At 36.9% G+C, this 20,341-nt stretch overlaps 1 protein-coding gene across 1 annotated transcript in view; it reads left to right on the top strand.

Annotated features, from left to right (window-relative positions):
* ADAM23 (ADAM metallopeptidase domain 23) overlaps positions 1-20,341 on the top strand; it is a 162,859-nt gene that overhangs the window by 136,303 nt on the left and 6,215 nt on the right. Inside the window, 3 exon segments of the mRNA XM_089916472.1 lie at positions 2,024-2,143; positions 3,706-3,874; positions 5,866-5,977. Coding sequence (XP_089772598.1) covers positions 2,024-2,143; positions 3,706-3,874; positions 5,866-5,977 — 401 coding nt within the window.

Genomic DNA, 20,341 nt, shown 5'->3' with positions numbered 1-20,341 from the left:
TGGGACCACTAAGTGATACACCAAAGCTCCTCCGTTCTCCTTCCATAACAGTGAGGATTCTTCTCCCGTTTTGAAGCAGAGCGAGGATTTAAGGGAAGTTTTATTTCTCTAGTTAATGGTCTCTAACGTACTTTAGGAAACTTTGCCATGCTATGTAGTCTTTGATGGTAGATGAGGCCTACCTTTAAATTTAAAGTTAAACCAAAATAACAGAACAGAACTTCCCATCTGATGTCTCATGAGCGAGTTATAGATGTTCTGAGCTGTTCAGTCCTCGAGGTGCCAGGGAGGAAATGGGGACTAAAATAGTCAAAATCCATGGGGTTGGACACCTCTGGATTTGATTAGCTTCATTCATTAAATCAATGTCATAGACAAATCTGATCATTTCTCTGTGCCTCTGTGAATTCAAAAAGTTGGGAGACATTGTATCAGATCATTGTAGAAGATAACTTTTGAATATTTGGCAGTAGAATAGCCAACCACCAATGAGTTAAAGAAAATAAATGCATGTTTTCTTAAACTTTAAAAAACTGGGAAATATAACATAGAAAAGTGATTAATATACAAATATACGTTTTGCCAAATAAATGTGAAGTGAACTCTCATGTAACCCCTATGTGGATCAATAAGTAGAACATTCCAGAAATGTATCCTTCCCCCTCACAGTGCCTCTGTCTCTCTGCTGGAGGTATTGTCATCCTGACTTTTTGGGCAATTGCTTTCTTTCTTTTCTTTAGAGATTTACTGCCCAAGTTTTCAGCCCTAAACAGTATATTTTGCCTAAAGTTTCAGTAACTTTATATAAAAGGAATCATATCTCAGGTATTATTTTGTATTTTGCTTAAGTTCATTATTTTAAGAGTTTTCCATGGTATGTGTAGCTATTGGTTCATATTTATTGTTCATTTATTTCATTTTCATTCATATTTATATACCTTGATTTGTTTCTCCATTCTATGTTGATAGACATTTAGATTGTTTCCATGTTTTGGCTATTAGGAACCATGCTGCTGTGAACATTCCGATACATGTAACTTAGCACACATTTGCACATACTTTTCTAAGGCCTTTCCTGGAAGAAAAAATGCTAAGTCATAGGGGATGTATATTTTCAGTGCTACCAGATGATGTGACACTCTTTTCTAAAATGGTTGTACGAGTAAACCCTACCATCGAGAATTTGTATATGAGAATTTTGTTGTACTTCATTCTCACCAATACTTGGTATTATCAGACATTTTACTTTTATGTATTCTGCTGGGTGTGAACTGCTTTATTATTGTGGTTTTAATTTGTATTTTCCTGATTACAAATGGAAGTTAGTACATTTTCATGCATTTCTTGGACATGGATGTCCTTTTTTGTGATGTGCCACTTTAATTCTTTGCACATTTTTTAAGGAGCTCGTTGTTTACTTCGCTGGAGGTAGGTGCCCTCATGGTGGGTGAGTCGTTTAACCATGTCGCCTAGGACCCAGATGATTTCTGCCCCTCTTCTTTGTAATGCTTAGCATGTTCAATTTGTGTCTTTACATTTGTGAATTCACGATTGCAAGGCAAATGCAAAGGCTCCACACTCAAAGGCAGGAAGCAGAGGTAGGAGCAAAAGGTCTCCTCCCTGTCAGGCTCTAACCTTTCATCCAGAGCACAGAATTCTCCCCAGCAATCCCTAGCTGCCTTTTCCTCACATCTCAACACCCAGGGGCCGCTCTTAGCTCCAGGAGGTGGGAAGGAGGGATGGCTAGGAAAGTGGGTGTAGCAAATGGGGGTGCCATGATGAACTCAGACACCAGTCATGAGCCATCTTTCAGGGCTGGGCACTTTGCTACCCCGAAGAAACTGTGATCCTGTTAGCAAGGAAGGAGGGAGTCTTCGCCAACCAACAATATCTGAACAAATGCTTTTATTTAGAAGAAAAGGGACTATTTCCCATTTAAAAATATTTATAGACTGAATAGTTTCGATTTTTTCAGTTTGATTCCTCCTGTCTTGTTCTTCTTTTTTTTAAAAAATATGTTCAGCGATGTGTTCTGTGGATTTTTACTCTGTACCAATCTTACTCGAGCTCCACGTATTGGTCAACTTCAGGGTGAAATCATCCCAACTTCCTTCTACCACCAAGGCCGGGTGATTGACTGCAGGTAACACATTAAATGTTGGAAAACCTAATGAATCGCGAGAATTACAAATTTAGAAAAATCAAGGGAAATGGTAACTTAGATTTTATTATCACCTTGCATGTTGAAAGTCATTTAAAAAACAAAGTTATATACTGATTTGCAAATTATATTTGCTTAAAAATTATACCAGTTATTAGTAGGGAGACATTCCTTGTAATTATAATCTTAAAAGTAGAATTTTATGGTATTCATGTTGACACATGATTGAAGTTTTGAGCATTGAAATATGTCACTCTCTGAACACTGTGTGTTTTATTTTTTGTGACAAAAAATAAAGAATTTAAGCTATACTCTATGTAGCATGTGTCTGGTTTAGAAGATGGCTTAATTAATGCCTAATCACATATAGAAAATATACACTAAAATATTATTTATAGCTGTAGTCAGACATTTGATGTCCAGTTATCTGTGAGTACAAGGCACAGAAGACATGAGGCTTATTTCTGAACACTGGGAGTCATATTATATTTTAAATAAATATTGTTCCCGTTAAAGTAGTCGTAATTCTAAGATGCTATGCCCTCATTCAGATGATAAATGTCGTTGCCCAAAAGACTTTTGGGATTTCCCCCTACAGAATTGCCTTCAGGGTCTTGCAATGTTTATCCCTAGTATTCCCCAAATAGCAAACCTTCATCTTATATGAGTGAATGAAAGATTTGGAAACATCCCAAAGTAATTTTGAGTAGAATTTAGTAAATTGATTGGGTAACCAAATTGGATATTGCTGTCTTGGTCAAATGGTTGCTGATTTTCTGTCTTTTAAATGGCTCTAAAGGCTATTCTAACAGTGTCATAGACAATAAGATCCTTCCTGGAATAAATTTGTAGTCCTCAGATCTAGTTACTTTGATGCACAGAAGCTTCCTTTGAATGTGTAAATTTTTGCATGTCTTTAGATACAACAACCTTGTTAAATTATATTGTTTTATTCTAAACTAGCATCTTTTAAAAATATTCAGCAAGGTACTTAATTAGTAATTATAACATTGATTATTATTCAAATTCAAGCTGTCCTTCGTTTTGAGATTTTAGAATTATATGTCTCAATAGAGAGGAACCGGCTTATTTTTTTCAATCATGAATAGTCCAATCCTCTAAAGTAATAATTTAAAAAATATTTTCATTTGCTATTTATGCTCAACATCTGCCTTTTTGCATCGTGAAACAGCTGAAAGTCTTGAAGAGCTAATGATAAGATTGCTCGTCTTGTTCGTATGCACACCTCTCCCCTAGTTTTAATGTTGGTCTTGAAAACAAGGGAAGATTTAGAACACACTTTGTGCAAATGACATTTTTTTTGTTCTGATGAACTGCAGTGTAATAATGATAGTGAAAGACAGTTTCTTTTATTTAGGGGAGGTGGGGAAAGGGGGAAAGGAAGAGAAAAGTAGAGAAATGCTAGAAGAAATTCATGTCCTCTGACAGCCTCTTCAGCTTCCTAAAGAGCGAACCTCGTTCATGCTGATGTTATATTTCTAAGTCTGGTGCTAATGGTTGTATGGCTATTCTTCTCTTTTTAGTGGTGCTCATGTGGTTTTAGATGATGATACAGATGTGGGCTATGTAGAAGATGGAACGCCATGTGGCCCATCTATGATGTGTTTAGATCGGAAGTGCCTACAGATTCAGGCCCTGAATATGAGCAGCTGCCCTCTCGATTCCAAGGGTAAAGTCTGTTCCGGCCATGGGGTAAGTAGGCATCAGTGTCCAGCCCAAATCTGAAGTTGGAGGATACCAAACATTGTCTGGCATCCTCCAGCTTCACAGTGGTTGGACTTCCAGTTCAGCCATTCTCCTTCCGTGACTGTTGTTAATATCTATGCACTGACTATGATTATTTCCTTAGTAGCCTTATCTGCTAAGAATAACTCCTATATGTGTTGATATGGTTTTATTTTTGTTGTTTCTTTTACCACTGGCTATTTGTAGTCACTGCAGTCTCTAGAGATAGCTTGGCATCCAAGGAGTTGGAAGAAAATTGATGTGGTTCCTAAAGAAACTGTAGACCCCATGTGACTGCTTTGTACCATTCACAATAAATTACACCCTCTCAGTAACTGCCTTCCGGCTACTCAACATGCATACTGAGTATCTATGTGTGCAAGATCACACTAGACTAGAGGTTGGATCACAGCTATAATTCACGTGTTTAAAGTTGTACGGTTATGCTTGGACCATTGGCAGCCAAAGAGAAGATGTACTCTCTGCTCACAACTGCATGTAGCTTTAATTGTATGCACAAAGTGTTTGGGCAGATGCTTCCTGGCAAACCGAGGTTTAATACTTAAAAGCACATTTTAATAATTATTTAAGTTGGGTTTAGTAAAAGAAAAGTAGTTCAGAATTTAAACAGCCTTCTGAAATGGAAAAAACAGACATGAAGAAACTCAGAGTGATCATCTCAAAGGAAGATGCTGCAATGAAGGTAAAAATAATCCAAAATATAGATAGCTAAACAGGTGATATGTCATAGAACAAGGTAGAAGGACATAAGAAGCTTATGCCCAATGACTATGATTTCGTGTTTGGTTGAAATCATAGGCTCACTGAGAGGCAGTACAGCCTAGTGATCAAGAGCATGGATTTTGTGGCTAGAAAGAATCCTGGGTTTGAATCCTGGCTCTGCTTCTTTCTATCCCAGTGACTTTGGGCAAGTCACTCAACCTCTCTCAGCCATCAGGGTGCTAGTGTGAGTATTAAATGAGATGCTATACACAAAGCACTGAGCATAAGTACCCAGCACATAGTAAATGTAGTAAATATTCAATAATTGCTACAGTAAAGTAAAAGCACTGGGCAGACCTCTCAGTTATTCAGTTATTGTTCTGAAAGCATAAAATTTATTGCTTTAAAAAGGCCCATGAGTCTCTACTACCCCTCCCACTTTTTCATCTTGTTAAAAAAAGGGTTAAATTCAGCCTGTTGATCATAATCATGGTGTTATGTCATTTCAGATTAAAAAGCTCTTATTCCAATAAGCTAAATTCGATTTTATCATCTCTAAATAATCTATCTGCGAATGTATTTCACAGGCAGATGTGGATTTAACCTACTCTGTCTCTAGTTTGTGGATGGTTATTTATTTCACCTCAATTACACATCCGTTCCAGCATGCTGCTTGGTCCCCAGAGGAAGAGAAAGGGACAGAGATGGCTCTAGGATGGTCTTCAGCCTGGCTGACTGAGAGAGGAGTGATACCGCGGGCAGGCAGGGAAGGTGGGAGGGTGTGTGTTTGGCTGGCAGAGTGCCACCTAATGACTTTTGTGTTGAGCGTGGTGAGATAATGCAGTGCATTGGTGATTTATGCCTCCAGGTATTTAATCTCTGGCAATGCCTTTTAAACCCAGTATCACGTAATTTCTTGAATTAAGCATATATGTTTCTACATTGTCAGACATTTGTGTACTTAGATAATATCAACACGAGTAATTAACATTTAATTTAAAAATTTCTTCCTTTTATTCTTGATTTTTCTATAATTAACTGAAAAAAACCATCATCCAACTATTGGATCTATACATTGTTTCCCCTTGTCTAGTATTCAAAACCATGGGAAATTTTTAAAAAATTCCCAATGGGTTTTAAAGCCTCTGCCTTGTTCCATGTCCCTTTTACATTTATCACCATTATTCCACCAAGTGCAGTGAAAATGGCGCATCTCTGTTCTTTGTTCTTCACAGGTGTGCAGTAATGAAGCCACCTGCATCTGTGATTTCACCTGGGCAGGGACAGACTGCAGTATCCGGGATCCAGTTAGGAGCCTGCACCCGCCAAAGGACGAAGGACCCAAGGGTTTGTGTGATTTCGGTTTCAGTTCCTTGCATACTGAATTCATTGGTACTCTTCCAGTGGCGCCAATATAACAACTTCATAGATTTGACAGGAGACACATAAGAATATCTCTTTTTGCCGTTAAAATGTATGATTCATATCACTACAGAATTAAGGGTTCTTGTAATATAACATTGAAAAAAAATGTTTGTTACCCATTAGCCTAGAACTGAGCTTGGGAAGAAGTAAATATACCAATTTCCTTTCTTTCCTTTAAACCTCATTCTTCTTCCATAATCACAAATGTTAATCATTTTATAGTTTGTCTAAGCTATGCCAGTGTTTTTAATAGATAAACTCTTTTTCACTGACATGAGACTCTGGTCATTCCTCACTACTTGAGTCCTTCCAGAAGGAAGTTGTAGTCTTCCATGCTCTGTTTAAGCACACTTTTGATTAGGAAGAAATTGGAATACTTCACAGACCTCTAATACTTCAAAGAGAAAACGTGAAAGATCTGGAACTTTGTTTTAACCAGCCATTAAAAGGAGTTTAGAGTTAGAAGGAGTCTCAGTGGCCATCTAGAACCACCCTCATTTTTTTGTTTTTTACATCTTTATTGGAGTATAATTGCTTTACAATGGTGTGTTAGTTTCTGCTTTATAACAAAGTGAATCAGCTATACATATACATATACCCCCATATATCCTCCCTCTTGCATCTCCCTCCCACCCTCCCTATCCCACCCCTCTAGGTGGTCACAAAGCACTGAGCTGATCTCCCTGTGCTATGCGGCTGCTTCCCACTAGCTATCTATTTTACATTTGGTAGTGTATATATGTCCATGCCACTCTCTCACTTTGTCCCATCTTACCCTTCCCCCTCCCCGTGTCCTCAAGTCCATTCTCTACGTCTACGTCTTTATTCCTGTCCTGCCCCTAGGTTCTTCAGAACCTTTTTTTTTTTTTAGATTCCATATATATGTGTTAGCATATGGCATTTGTTTTTCTCTTTCTGGCTTACTTCACTCTGCATGACAGTCTCTAGGTCCATCCACCTCACTACAAATAACTCAGTTTTGTTTCTTTTTATGGCTGAGTAATATTCCATTGTATATATGTGCCACATCTTCCTTATCCATTCATCTGTCGATGGACACTTAGGTTGCTTCCATGTCCTGGCTATTGTAAATAGTGCTGCAGTGAACATTGGGGTGCATGTGTCTTTTTGAGTTATGGTTTTCTCAGGGTATATGCCCAGTAGTGGGATTGCTGGGTCGTATGGTAGTTCTATTTTTAGTTTTTTAAGGAACCTCCATACTGTTCTCCATAGTGGCTGTATCAATTTACATTCCCACCAACAGTGGAAGAGGTTTCCCTTTTCTCCATACCCTCTCCAGCATTTATTGTTTGTAGATTTTTTGGTGATGGCCATTCTGACTGGAACCACCCACATTTTGTAGATGGGAACTCTCAGCCCCTGAGGTCAGGTGACATACTATGGTTACTCAGGTAACCAGAGGCAGGGCTGGGACCAGGACCCAAGTGCCCAAACTCAGGCCTATTCTCTTTTTTTACATCGTGTTACAATGTAACCTGTGTCATCATAAATATGATAGTCACTTTCTCACTATTCTTCCCATTCCCAACCCATTTTATGATTTTCACTTTCTCACTATTCTTCCCATTCCCAACCCATTTTATGATTTTCAAAGATCTAGAAAAGTCATCAGTTACAGTAGGCTTACTATAGCATCTATAGCATTGTACCTGAGAAACCAAAAAATTACTAGAACGAATGTTGTACACCAATGGGCATTGTATATCAGGTTCTTCGTTTCCATGGTACTGCTAACAGTAGTTTATAAATGACTATCATGCTTTTTTTTCCTGCAGGTAGGAAAAATACACATAGAAATAGTGTCATTTTGATCTGCTTAGTTTTGGATGAAAGTGCCTTTAACCTCTCTGAGCTTCAGTATTGTCCATATAGGAAACTATGACTTCGAAAGCGTATGAAGTTCCATAGTCCTCAATTCCTGAAGAGATTTAGGCTGATTTGGGTGCATGTGTAATGTTCAGTAGGAGTGGGTGTGTTAAAACACTTCTCATGAGTTTGCTTAATATGCCGTGATATTAAGATTCTCTAAGAATCACAAGCACACCCTCACAGTCTATTTCTGTTCTCCTTCTATTTCTAAAAAGGAACCAATTCCACTTTTACATTTAGTCTTTCGTTACTTTAAAATTAGTACAAAAAATTCTTGGATCCACCTTCAGAACTTAGATTTAGAGAAGATTTAGGCTCTGACAAGAAGGAGAGATTCATTCTTTCCAAATTTTCTCGCCATAGCATGTCTGTGATTCTCTTAAAGATCTAGATGCTGTTTCCTCAAGTGATGTATAAGGATGCCTGAACAGATGAGCAGAGCTAAAGTGGCTTCGACTTTGTCCTTTTTCATTATGTAGGATAGGGGATAATTAATTGTCTGGTTCTCTCTATCCCCCGTTCCTTCACTCACCTGTGCCTAGAAAACTTACTTGGAAGCATAAAGTAAACAACTACATTCTAGAGGAGAGAATATCCATAGCTGCCTTTTGTTTTGGTTTGCTGTCTTCCCATTTCATGTGGTGCTAGTTTTCATTATCTTCTAAAGATAACCTTTTTGATCATTCAAGTTTATTGTAGGAAATTTTGAAAATACAGAAAATATTAAAAAGAGGATAAAAATCATTCTTAATCTGGCAACTCAGAGGTAATCAATGTTAGCATTCTGGTAAGTTTCTTTCCTATTGCATATTTTCTTTTTTTTTTTAATTCTTAATGAAGACAGTGGAATCATTTGAGTAAACCTACCAATTGGCTCTAAAATTTCTAAAATCCTCATGAATCTCTAATAATCTTGATTCATTTGAAAAAAAGCCATTAATTGATATAAACAAAGAGCAGTTATTATTGTAAATTATCAGATTTCCAGAAAAGTCAAGCAATTTTAGAACAACGAAATAATGGCTCTATCCATAACGGTCGTTTATATCTTTTCAGCCTCTATAGGAAACTCCAGTAATACACTAGGAAAATGGGAAACAACAGAAATAAAAATGTAAACACTTGGCTGTAGATTTTTGATATTCTGGTTAAAAGAAGATGGTAAAAGAGAAACTAGGTACTTTACTTTTATTTTTTAATCCAGATAGCAAATATTTATTGATTCTCTACTATTTAAAAGTCAGCACATCCTTGCACATAGTAGGCACTCAATAAATATCACATCCCTTCTCTTTGGGAATATATAAAGGAAGTGAAATGGTGCATGTAGTGCTGATTTTCCGTTTTTCAGAATCCATTTGTTGTATTGCCTTGCTGAAGAGTAACAAGTAATGAACTCAAGGTATTGAAACAATCAGTACTTCCTTGACTGTAGGTTCAGCAGCTGTATGAGGTGCCAAAGTTTTTCTCTATAACTTTGTGCTCTACATTCTTTCTCATGATTGAATTGGTCTGGTGTTGGATCAAGACCAAATTAGTAAAAAATAAAGGTGAATTCTGTGACTCTGTTTCCATTGATTTGAGGAAGTCAGAAATGAACCAATCTGTTTTGGGTATTCCTTTCATTTTAACTATACATTCCTGGAAGAATAAAAATTCAACTTCTCCTTCTAGGTAGGGATGAAAAACACACATGAAAGTATTGCCATTGAAGTCACTCTGTACTCGCTAAAGTTGTCCACTGTTAACCCACTGTTTAAAGCATGCTAGACTATTTGCTCCAACTCTCAAATCAAAATTACTATAAGACAAGAAATAGGATCTCAATGCAAAAACCATGTGGGCGAGGACTTTTTAAAAAATATTTTCTATCACATATTACTTCATTCATGTTTTCTACATTGTCATTCATTTTACATTTGAAGACTTTTCTGGGTCCCTCTTCTCCCAACCTGTTTCCACTGAACTCCCTGAAAGAAATTATTTTGGTTTGTTCTACGAGGGTAAAATATGTTTGAACTCTGTTTAGAAGACCTGGAATTTCCACCTGCTGTAAGGAGAACCACGTCAAGTACCAGTAATTTTTGTAACGTGTAGGCATCGTTGCGCAGTGCTTATTATGAAATACAATGGAACTTTTCTCACTGGTTGGTTTGCAGCACCATTGTAGGAGGAAAGAGAAGAAACTGGAACATATCAAATGTTTTCATTGATATATATAAGGGCAAAGAACGGCCCTGGGAAGCTTTGGTCAGACCCTTTCATCATGACAGTGGTCATTGGATCAGAGATGGAAGGGCCTTAGTGGCAATTCAGTTCAGACCCATTGTTTTAAAAATGAGAAAACTAAATTAGCAAGGTTAACAGCCAGTTAGGTGCAGAGCCAACAATAAAACGTAGATCACCTGATCTTCAGCCCAATGTTTTCTTTCTGTTATTTCACACAGCCTGAGTTAAAGCTGGGTGTTAAGTTATGCTGCTAGTTTTCATAGCAGTGCTAAGTAGAAAGGGTGAAAAAAATAAAACAGGTAATGATTAAGCTTATTAGCTGATCCATTGCTTGTCAAAGGAAGCATTATGTTATTAACATTTAGCAGTATGTTTTCATTTTTGTTTTCCTCTTTCTGTTGTTTACTGGATTATTATTATTATTTTTAATCTTCGTCCCTGCTATCATATGTGATAAGAGGTAGAATCTTTGAGACGTATATAATATCAAGATACAAACTATGAAATTTTTCCTTTTCTTAGGAATTTCTATTTTATACGTAGAATTCTTCCACAGACTAGTCATGCTTCAGACACTTTGAAATTGTGTTTTTGAAACTGAGCGATTGGCTTTTTTCTTTTCTTGCTTTTAGAGACTTTCTGAAACAAAAAGCTGCATTATATCATCTGTGTGATTCCAATGAACCAAAAGGGGCTATAATCCTGCATCCTTTAATACTTCAAAGGCAGGAGGCATCAAAGCCATCATTTGTACTCTATGCACCAAAGTTCCTTCTGCAGAGATTTATTATCTTGTTAAAATTTAAGATTAGAAATAAATACTATACTTAATCTTTAACCAAACTGTGTTGTTTGCTCCCTTACTCTTACACCATATTTTCTGGAACCCCAAAAAAAAGGCATTTGGTAGATAACAAATGAGTGAGTGAATGAACAAATACAGTCACATAATAAATAAATTCTTACAGAAGTGAAACTAGATCATAGGCCCCTAAAGATCCAAGGAATTTTTTTTCGATGAGAAGATAAATTCTTTGTAGCTGTGAAGAGCAGCTGAGACCTTGGTTTCTGAATATTTTCCCCTGTACAAATCCACCCACCTGTGAGCCACTCAGTGAATTCATTCCAGTTTGAAAACACGTTGAGTCGCTACCTACTGAAAGAGATAACCCTGTCAAGTATCATGATAAGAATGAAATGCATTTTACATATATTTTTAGTATACCACCATTAAAAGTAGTGGGAGGGAGGGAGAGCAAAGACAGGAGAGGATACCTTTGAAAAAGCTATTTTTCCACTTACTTTTATGTTGCTTTGGTGTTGCCTACTCATCAGTTAAGAATTGGAGATAATTGTTCTTGCTCAGGGGAGATTAAAGACTATATCTGTTTATCTTGAATACATAGTTGAAGCATCTGTAGAAGTCTTATTCCTCTGGTTGTTTCTAACACCTGCATGATTGATTGCCTAATTCTCTCGGTTCTGCAGTGAGAAATTACATCCATAGCAAATACAAAAAGCCTTTTAAAATAGCTATTTTTAGTCATCATTCGTACAGTTACTATAAAGATAACAAATATTCATTTATCATTATGTTTTACAGAGATGTGTGTGTGTTTCCTGTAATTTAGCACATAGAACTTATATAAGAATTAACGAGGTAACAGTACTCTCACGTACTTCGGGTCTGAGGGCCAATGCCTAAAACTTAAGCAAAAAAAGAAAAAAAAATGATAACACGATGTATCCTGGTTAATTTAGTATTCTGAAAGCAATGATTTTCTAAGGACTCAAAAAAAGAAAAAATAAGGCACTCGATCTAGAATACCCTTCTTCCCAATATTTACCTCCACAATTTGGAAATCTGAGCCATCAGTTAGGTTATTTTGAATTATAATGTACTGTCATATTTGGAAAACATTGCCACCACCTTATATGTTGGTCTTCTTTCTTTTCCCCTCAATGCTCTCCATAGACTTTCTCTGTTTTCTGTTGTGTCCCCCATCTTTTTCGTTATTTTAAGAACAACTCAGGTTGTGCTTAGTTAATGATAAAACTAGAATCTCTCACTCAGATTATTTGCTCTGTGATAAAATGAAGCAATTGTACAGTTGCTCACCAAGGTCCCCTCTCTTCTTTGGGAGAATATTTAGCTCAAAATGTTAACAAGCCCAATATTAAGCCTTTAAAAATTGTGACTTCGAGTCATAGTTCTTTGTTTCCCATAACACACAATCTGTGTGAATGCAGCCTTGTGGAAGCTAATTTCGGTCTTCATCGGTAAAGTGATTGAAGCCAGTACTTTTGATTCACATAGAAATGTGAGTTAAAGTGCATTTTTGTCCACAGGTTTGCATGTATAGTCACAGCCGCACAGACACGTTCAACCCTGAATAACCTGCCTCCCTCCTTCAATGCTAAACTTCATCTTGCCCATGTAGAGAACGCTGGGGACCTGTGCTCATTCCAGGCCCATTTTGCAACCTGCCAAAGCTATTCACAGAAGTCGTGATGTGCGGGGATGGAGTGTCTCCACTCAGCCATCCGCTACTGCATGGTTTGAAGCAATTAAGACAGTTGCCCGGAGACCCCAACTTTCTCTCAGCGCGTAGTTTATACACTGGAGACTATAAACAAAAACTAAATGTCCCAATACAATGTGTGTCCCAAACATTGCAGGTTATTTGAGATACACTTTTCCAGATAAAGTAACTTTCCAGGTAAAAATGCGGTTCATTTGAAATATATTCTGTTTTAAATTTGTAAGGATTTTCACAAAATTGGAATAAGATCTGAATTTTAAAAAAGATATAGCTTCTTAGGCATATTTCATGGTTTGAGAAGTTTATAAAAAGCATAGTAATGGTTTATTACTTTCATAACCAAAATACAGATTTGCTGTTATGCAATTAAAATTACATTTTAATTTTATCTCACTCCGTGTAGGACCTATAACTCAAATTGGATTATTTCCATGTTTAAAGTATTTATAAAAGATTATGTTTTTAAGTAGCATTTGTGGAATTTGAACATAAATTCAAAATCATCCTCAAATATTTGCAATGTGTATGTAGATCTTAACTTCACATCTTAAAGCAAAGATCTCAATCTTTAACTGACTTTCAGAGCATTTCCTGAACGGATTATGTGTATGTTAGTGAAATCAGTGTGTAATTAATTTCCTTTGTTAAAAAAATCTCCGTTTTCCCTCCACACAGTGAGCATGGCCACAAGCAGGCTAATAGGTGCCGTGGCCGGCACCATTCTGGCCCTGGGGGTGATTTTTGGAGGCACAGGGTGGGGAATAGAGTAAGCATCTTTCTGCGTTTCAGAGTGTTTCTGTTTGATTCCTGGCGTGTGAGCTGACCCTTGGCATCTGACTCCCCCATGTGTTGTCTCATTGCTGTGTTCCCCATGGTAGTGCCCCTTGTGGTGTGATTTGGATGTGTTTGTGTCCTGTGGTTTTCTCGTGCAGTGGAGAACCTTCTCCTGTCTGGAACAATGTGGGGCATAAAATAATATTGGGGTGCTTATGATGTCTTCACAACTAAGGCAATGGTCCAAAAGCTTCCATTGCTCCTCCATTTGTAAAAGTAATTTTAAGATACAGACTTTTTTGGACAAACTATTGACAAAAATGCTTTTATATGAGAGTTTGTTAAGTTTAATCTTCACCAGTCAAATAGATCCACGTATACAGCTAGGAATTATCAACAGTTGTAGCTCCTTTTAAAGATAATCCAAATGTAGCCACTAATATTTTCTCCATTTATTTAGAGTGATACAGGAGGCTTCAGCTTAATTTTTTTTAAAAAAAGAAGATATTCAGGATACTGCCTTTATTTTCTTCTCATAGAATAGGTTAATCATTCAAATCAGAAGTTTACATAAATATTTGGAAACAAGGAGCCTTAAGAAAGGAAAGATATTTAGTGCAAACCTTAAGTGAACAGTTGCAAATTATCTGGTGCGTTTGTCTTAAAAATAACCAGTGTATAAATAAATATATTGTGTGCCACTTGCCCTACACAGAAATACAGCTCTTCTCATTGGTGCCTTAATTTAGGTTGCTCTGTACTTGATCCACATCTTCACAACAGCTGTCATTTCTCCATGGGATATTGCTTTTATGAGATTGCCAATCTGTAGACTAAAAGATTATCCTAATATTTTCCCCGTCTAACTACAGAGAGAGCATTTACAAATAACAGAAATACCCCACACATGCTGTCTTTTCTATTCAGTGTAGTGGTGGTAACCCTCCCCAGTGGCCCAGGAATGATTTCCTAGTATCTTAAGGAAACACCAGATAAACTCGATTCAACCTCCCCAAACCACGGGCTTGTTGCTAACATCACACACGTTCCTCCTTTGTCCCATTAGTTGCTGCACACAGTACAGTACGGGCCTGGGAGGCCTCAGCACCAAAATAGCATTAAGAGAGGAAGGAGTCCAGAGGTCTCACTTTGTGTTGAAGATTACCTAAGCTTTCTCTCCCCTTGACTGAAGGGCTTTGACTAGACTGGGATCGTCTAACTCATATCCCATCTGTATGGACTGTGAAGCTAATTAACCCAAGGGAAGCTAAAATACTGGAAAAGATATTTTATTTCTCTTTACTTGTTAGAAAATAAATATTTTATTTCTCCTTACTTACTTGTATATGACAGAGGTAAAATATTTAGAGAAAACAAGAACTTTGTCCTGTAAAATTTCACTTTGGGTCTGTTAACTGGATTATATACAGAAGCAACATTCCTTTTCCAGGAGAAATTCTATATACATTTATGTGAAATTCCTCCTTGAAGAAAGGTAGTTTTCTAAAAAAATCATCCCAATTCCATTTTTTATATTATTTTATAGTATATAAATTTCATTTTATATCATTTTATACTATTTATTGGCCATAACTGAAATGTACTAACAGAAGGGATGAATTTTAATAAATTTCCCTTGGAAAAATTTAGAGCTGGGCAAAATCCAAGGCCTTTGCTGTAAGGCATAGTCTTTGTTACCAACCTTTGTTCCATCTACCCTTCCACTGTTGTTAGTTTGTGGCTTTTTCTGGTTGTGACAGGTAAGTCCGTATAAGCATATATATTTTTCTTTAAAATAGATTTATTTATTTAACTTGGTTTCTGCACTCTTTTTGTCTACTAGTTTACTGGTTTTATTCCTTCAAATTCTAAATTTTGCCATAATTGCTAAAAACAGAAATATAGCTTTTTAAAAATAAAATCCACATAGTATGATATAGATGGTTTTAACACTTTTTGGTTCAACTGATAGTATTAATGTTCATTTAGTCACTGAGGATTCCACAGAGCTTTTTTTTGGGTTTTGTTTGGGATTTTTGCCTTTACTTCTACTCCTTAGTTTATAATTGTAAATCAGGAATCATTTCTCATGGATTATGTATTGATTCTAATCCCAACCTATGCTTTCTGGGCTGGTAAAGTACAAATCATTTCTAAAGCATACAGAATGTAGATGGCAATACAAATTTTTTGAAAGTTTGTTTCAAAATTTGATTCCTTATTAAAATGTGGGAGTTTGGGATTGACATATACACACTGCTATATTTAAAATAGATAACCAACAAGGACCTACTGTATAGCCTAAGGATGTCTGCTTAATATTCTGTAACAACCTAACTAGGAAAAGAATTTGAAAAAGAATAGATGCATGTATATGTATAACTGAATCACTTTGCTGTACACCTGAAACTAACACAACATTGTTAATCAACCATACTCCAATATAAAATAAAAATTAAAAAAAAAGAACAAAAGCAGAAAAAAATGTGGGGAGGAAATACAGCTAAATGGGATAATGTTTAGCAATCTTAAAGACAGTAAATTGTTTTGGCTTTGCAGGCCGCAGGGTGTCTGTCATAGCCTGTGCGTACCTCTGCTGTCTCTGCATGAAAGCAGCCATAAACAGTATGTAAACCAATGAACGTGGCTGTGTTCCAATAAAATTTCTTTGCCAAAAAAAGCATCGGGGGCATATTTGGCCTGTGGTCTGTAGTTCGCTGACCCTCAATTTGTAGCATAAGCTTGAGAGTCAGACAAATTTGTGTTCAGATTTTGCCTCTGTCACTTATTAACTTGTAGAAGCCTCTGTTTCTTCATCTATTAAGCAGGGATAATCATAGTTCCTATCTCGTAAGGTTTTTGTGAGGATCAAATGAAATAATATCTGTCAAGAGCTTAGAACTGCACCCGGCATGTAGTAAGTGCTCAATATACAGTAGGCAATCTGCTTTTCCTGCACTCATTATTATTTATTATTTTCAGTGTGTCTCTACAGGCCACTGAGATTTATGTTCTGTAGAACCTCAGTGGTTAGCCTGTGAAGACCACATCCCCCAGCCTCCCATTGTCCCCCAGACTCACTCATCCTCCACCTCCCCACTCATGCCCACAGCACTGGGGCGTCTCCGAGTAAAAACATACAATGCACACAATTTTGGTGCTGCTAAAAGTGGCATCCATTTATGTACACAGTTGAGGGCACTGATGTGAGCAGAAAAGAGAATTTTTTACACAGAAATGAATGTACACACAAACTCAGGATCTTAGGGGAACTATGAAAATTGGCCTCGTGACTTCTGAAACAGAGATGTATAGTTAGGACTGGAAGTGGCTTGCCGTTAGGAGCACTGGACCTGCGTATTAGCATCCTGGAGGTTGGGATACTTAGAATAATTCGTTTGCCGAAGTTAGCGTTTCTTACATTTAAAAACAGTGAGCTAAAGTATTTTCCATGTGGGTGGAGAGGATTTACTGTATGTTTCAACTCTTAAACAACTGATAGAAGCTCCACCTTGCATTTTCTTTCTTGCTGTCTTTCCGACTCTCTCTCTCTCTCTCTCTCTCTCTCTTTTTTTTTTAAACTATCTCTAAGCCTCAGATTTCTCTTAGCAATAACTGGAAAATTGAAGATAGATTCAATTTTCAAAAGAACCTAAGGAATCTTTTTCCCATTTCTACAGAATCACCCAAATGAATTTTATGCTTCCTTTATATCTTGTCTTTGGAACCCCATGTTGCTGTGTAAACACTGTATAGGTCTGTACAGTGAAGCTCTTTGAGAGCTTCAACGTTTCTATTTATTTGATACCCTCCTTCCAACTTCTAAATTTTAACTGTCTCCAACGGGGGATAAAAAATTTAGCATTCAGACAACTTTATGTGCTGCTTGAAAGAGCATTTCAGTGGAATAGTTTTCCTTCTTTTCATGCCCTCATTTGCCAGTCAGATTGAATGAATTCTAACGCAGTCGTGTTCTTTATTCGCTCTTTTACTTGTTTGATTCGTGATACTGGGAAAGGGGAGGAGAAGAAAGATGGGCAACGGCAGCTATTGGGCATCCATAATTTGCTTCAAATTCTGAAAAAGGTGAATGGAATGAATTATTCTGTCAGTGGTGCAGAAACTTTAGATTTCCAGGTAGATGAATCCAAGCAGTAGCTGTCTATAAATAAAGGCGATTTAAGTGTTTAGCGATCTTTTATGCAGGGGACTTACTTCCTGAAACTGCTTATCTGCCTGTCCCTGGTGGTAATGAAAGTGGTCGGCTCATATGACTTTCTTCCCATGATCCTTTGTCACAGGTCCTAGTGCCACCAATCTCATAATAGGCTCCATCGCTGGTGCCATCCTGGTAGCAGCTATTGTCCTTGGGGGCACAGGATGGGGATTTAAGTAAGCAATGCCGCATGTCTTCTTCTCAGTGGCTCTGGCACTTCTCTTTTCTGCTTACATAACTAAGTTTTGAGTTCCTGCTACCAGATTTCGAGTTTTAACAATAAAACTGCTAAAAATAAATATTTTTGTTCAGAAATGGGTCAGAAAAGAAGAAACATGGAACCTCAAATATCATCTTCGGGCAAGTGGGAAAACATGAAATGTAGAAGGCATTCACGTGCACTGCTTAAAGGAGAAGTTCTTTGATAAAATAACTTTTAAGAGCAAGCATCCTGAGAAACATTTATTTACATGCAGATAATCGAGGAAACTATGTCATTGGAAATAAGTGGATATAAGTTCCTTGTATCTGTTTAAAACTGGTGTATATGCCATTGACATTTTGAAATGTTCACAACCTAAGTAACCATTTGGTTCTTATTTTTCACATGTAACATGTATAGCTTTGTGATTCGAACAGCTTCATTAATTTTATAAAAACAGATTTTAAAAAATAGTTTTATTAATTCCCTAACCTACTGAATTGGTTTCTCATTGGAATTTGAAGTCTGTGGCTTTGTGACACTTACTATTTTCTAATGAACTGTTAATATTGACATGACTGGTAGGCCTTTGTGTTTTCATATGACCTTTCAGTTTGGATTGTACATTGATCACTGAAGTAAGTTTGTTTAAATAGACACACCAGATAATCACAAACAAACCTTAATTGTGGTCCAAGTTTTTGGACCTAATTTATCCAGCTTGGATGTTTCCATACCTTGGATTCATTGGATAATTGCCTTTTATACCTTTTCGTGCTGTGATGACTTGATTATTGTGGTTTGTAGATAAGACCTCCTGTGCCAAACACTCCCTGTGATCAATTCAGTTTCAATTAGATCTAGGGAAACAAATTTAAACAGGAAATAAGACCCAAATTCAAAACCCACTTTGCCTCCATCTGGTTATTTAACAGAGGAAGTTTTTGACCTAAATTGAAAGTTTCAATTGAAATTGAAAGTTTCTGACCTTGAATTATCTGAATAATTGCCTTAATTATGAACTTTATTCTATTTTATGTTTGGAATTCTGAATTCAATATATTTAAACCAGGCAAAATGTTATTATTAGAAACTGATTATGAAAGAAAAACAAACCAATAGATGATTTAAATAAATTCAACATTTTCTGCTAATTTTGTTATTATATTAAGATTTAATGCATAAGCCTACAAGGTTTTGAGTGGCTTCAAGTTGGAAAGGTGTTATCAGATGGGACGTCTTTTCTACAGAGATATTTATAAACTTGGACTTGTTTGGCGAAACAGTAATTTTGGCATCAAAATACTTTGAAAAACACACACAAAGTAAGCAAGTCCTGTTTCAATTTCTTGTATGGTATTACCAAAATATTGCCCAGATGGTGAGTCTCTCACATGGTACCTAACAAAAGAATATATGTTTGTTTGGGCTGACCTAATTCCAGCAAAAACTTTTCAGTGTCTCATTACTGTAAAAATGTCATTGTACGTTGCAGTAGTTCCAGGATCTGTTATCATTCTAGAATGCTCCTTTGAACTTTTTCATAAATATGCCTCAAGAAAAATAAATTGGGCTCATGCCCAGGCTTATGCCTCCTTAGTGTTAGGTAACCTCAGTTTCAAAGGCCTGGAGAAGAGTCTCCTGGGCATCTTTGCCATCCAGCCATCTGCAGTGACAGATGTATCACTTCAGCATTTGGAGATAAGAGCACTGTTCTGTAGCAGGACCTCAAAACAGTGGCCTGGCCTAGCTCACAGCTTGAATTGCATGTTTCTTTGGGGAAAAACAAAAAAGCCTTTATCACTGTGTATATAAGTGGATTAGGCCCGTACAGTTTATTTATATCTGCGAGAGATGTCTAATCATCAGAACACACACACACACACACAGAGGGGAGAAATGGATACTCAATGAGGTGAGAAAAACAGCTGTGCAGACACGTGTACGGCTGGGCTGTGTCAATACCCCTTCCCATCCCTATGACCCTTATAGGAAGACATTGTAGCAGGCACACAGTAGTGCGAAGTAAATATTTGTATGCCCTGAAACAAAGAACAAAATGAAGGCAGAATTCTTGAACATGTCGCTTCAGCCGTTTAAATTCGGAGAAGCTGCTACTCTTTGTGCTATTGGTTTGCTCCATGGGGAGCTTTATATTTTCAGAGCTTAGATCTTTAGATTTTAATAGTAACCATGTGGTTTGTATTAAACTTTAAATAAGTGCTTACACCTTGCAACAGAAAGCTCTGGGTGCCGAACGATAAAGCTTCGGTTTTCCCACCGTTCGGACAGCTTTGGAGCTCATTAGCCTAAAGGTGGTTTGGAAGTAAAATTATTTGCTAGTTGAACGGAAACTTCGAGTTTTTTCATTGAGTTCAGTGTAGATACAAAAGAGCTTTCTTTAGAATCAGAAGTTGAAAACAGTTTTTAAA

The sequence above is a fragment of the Delphinapterus leucas genome, chromosome 8 (genome assembly GCF_059928025.1).
Source record: "Delphinapterus leucas isolate spDelLeu-1000000601 "Yukka" chromosome 8, BTC_Dleu_Yukka2, whole genome shotgun sequence".
Taxonomy (NCBI): domain Eukaryota; kingdom Metazoa; phylum Chordata; class Mammalia; order Artiodactyla; family Monodontidae; genus Delphinapterus; species Delphinapterus leucas.
This window is presented reverse-complemented; position numbering and strand designations above follow the sequence as displayed.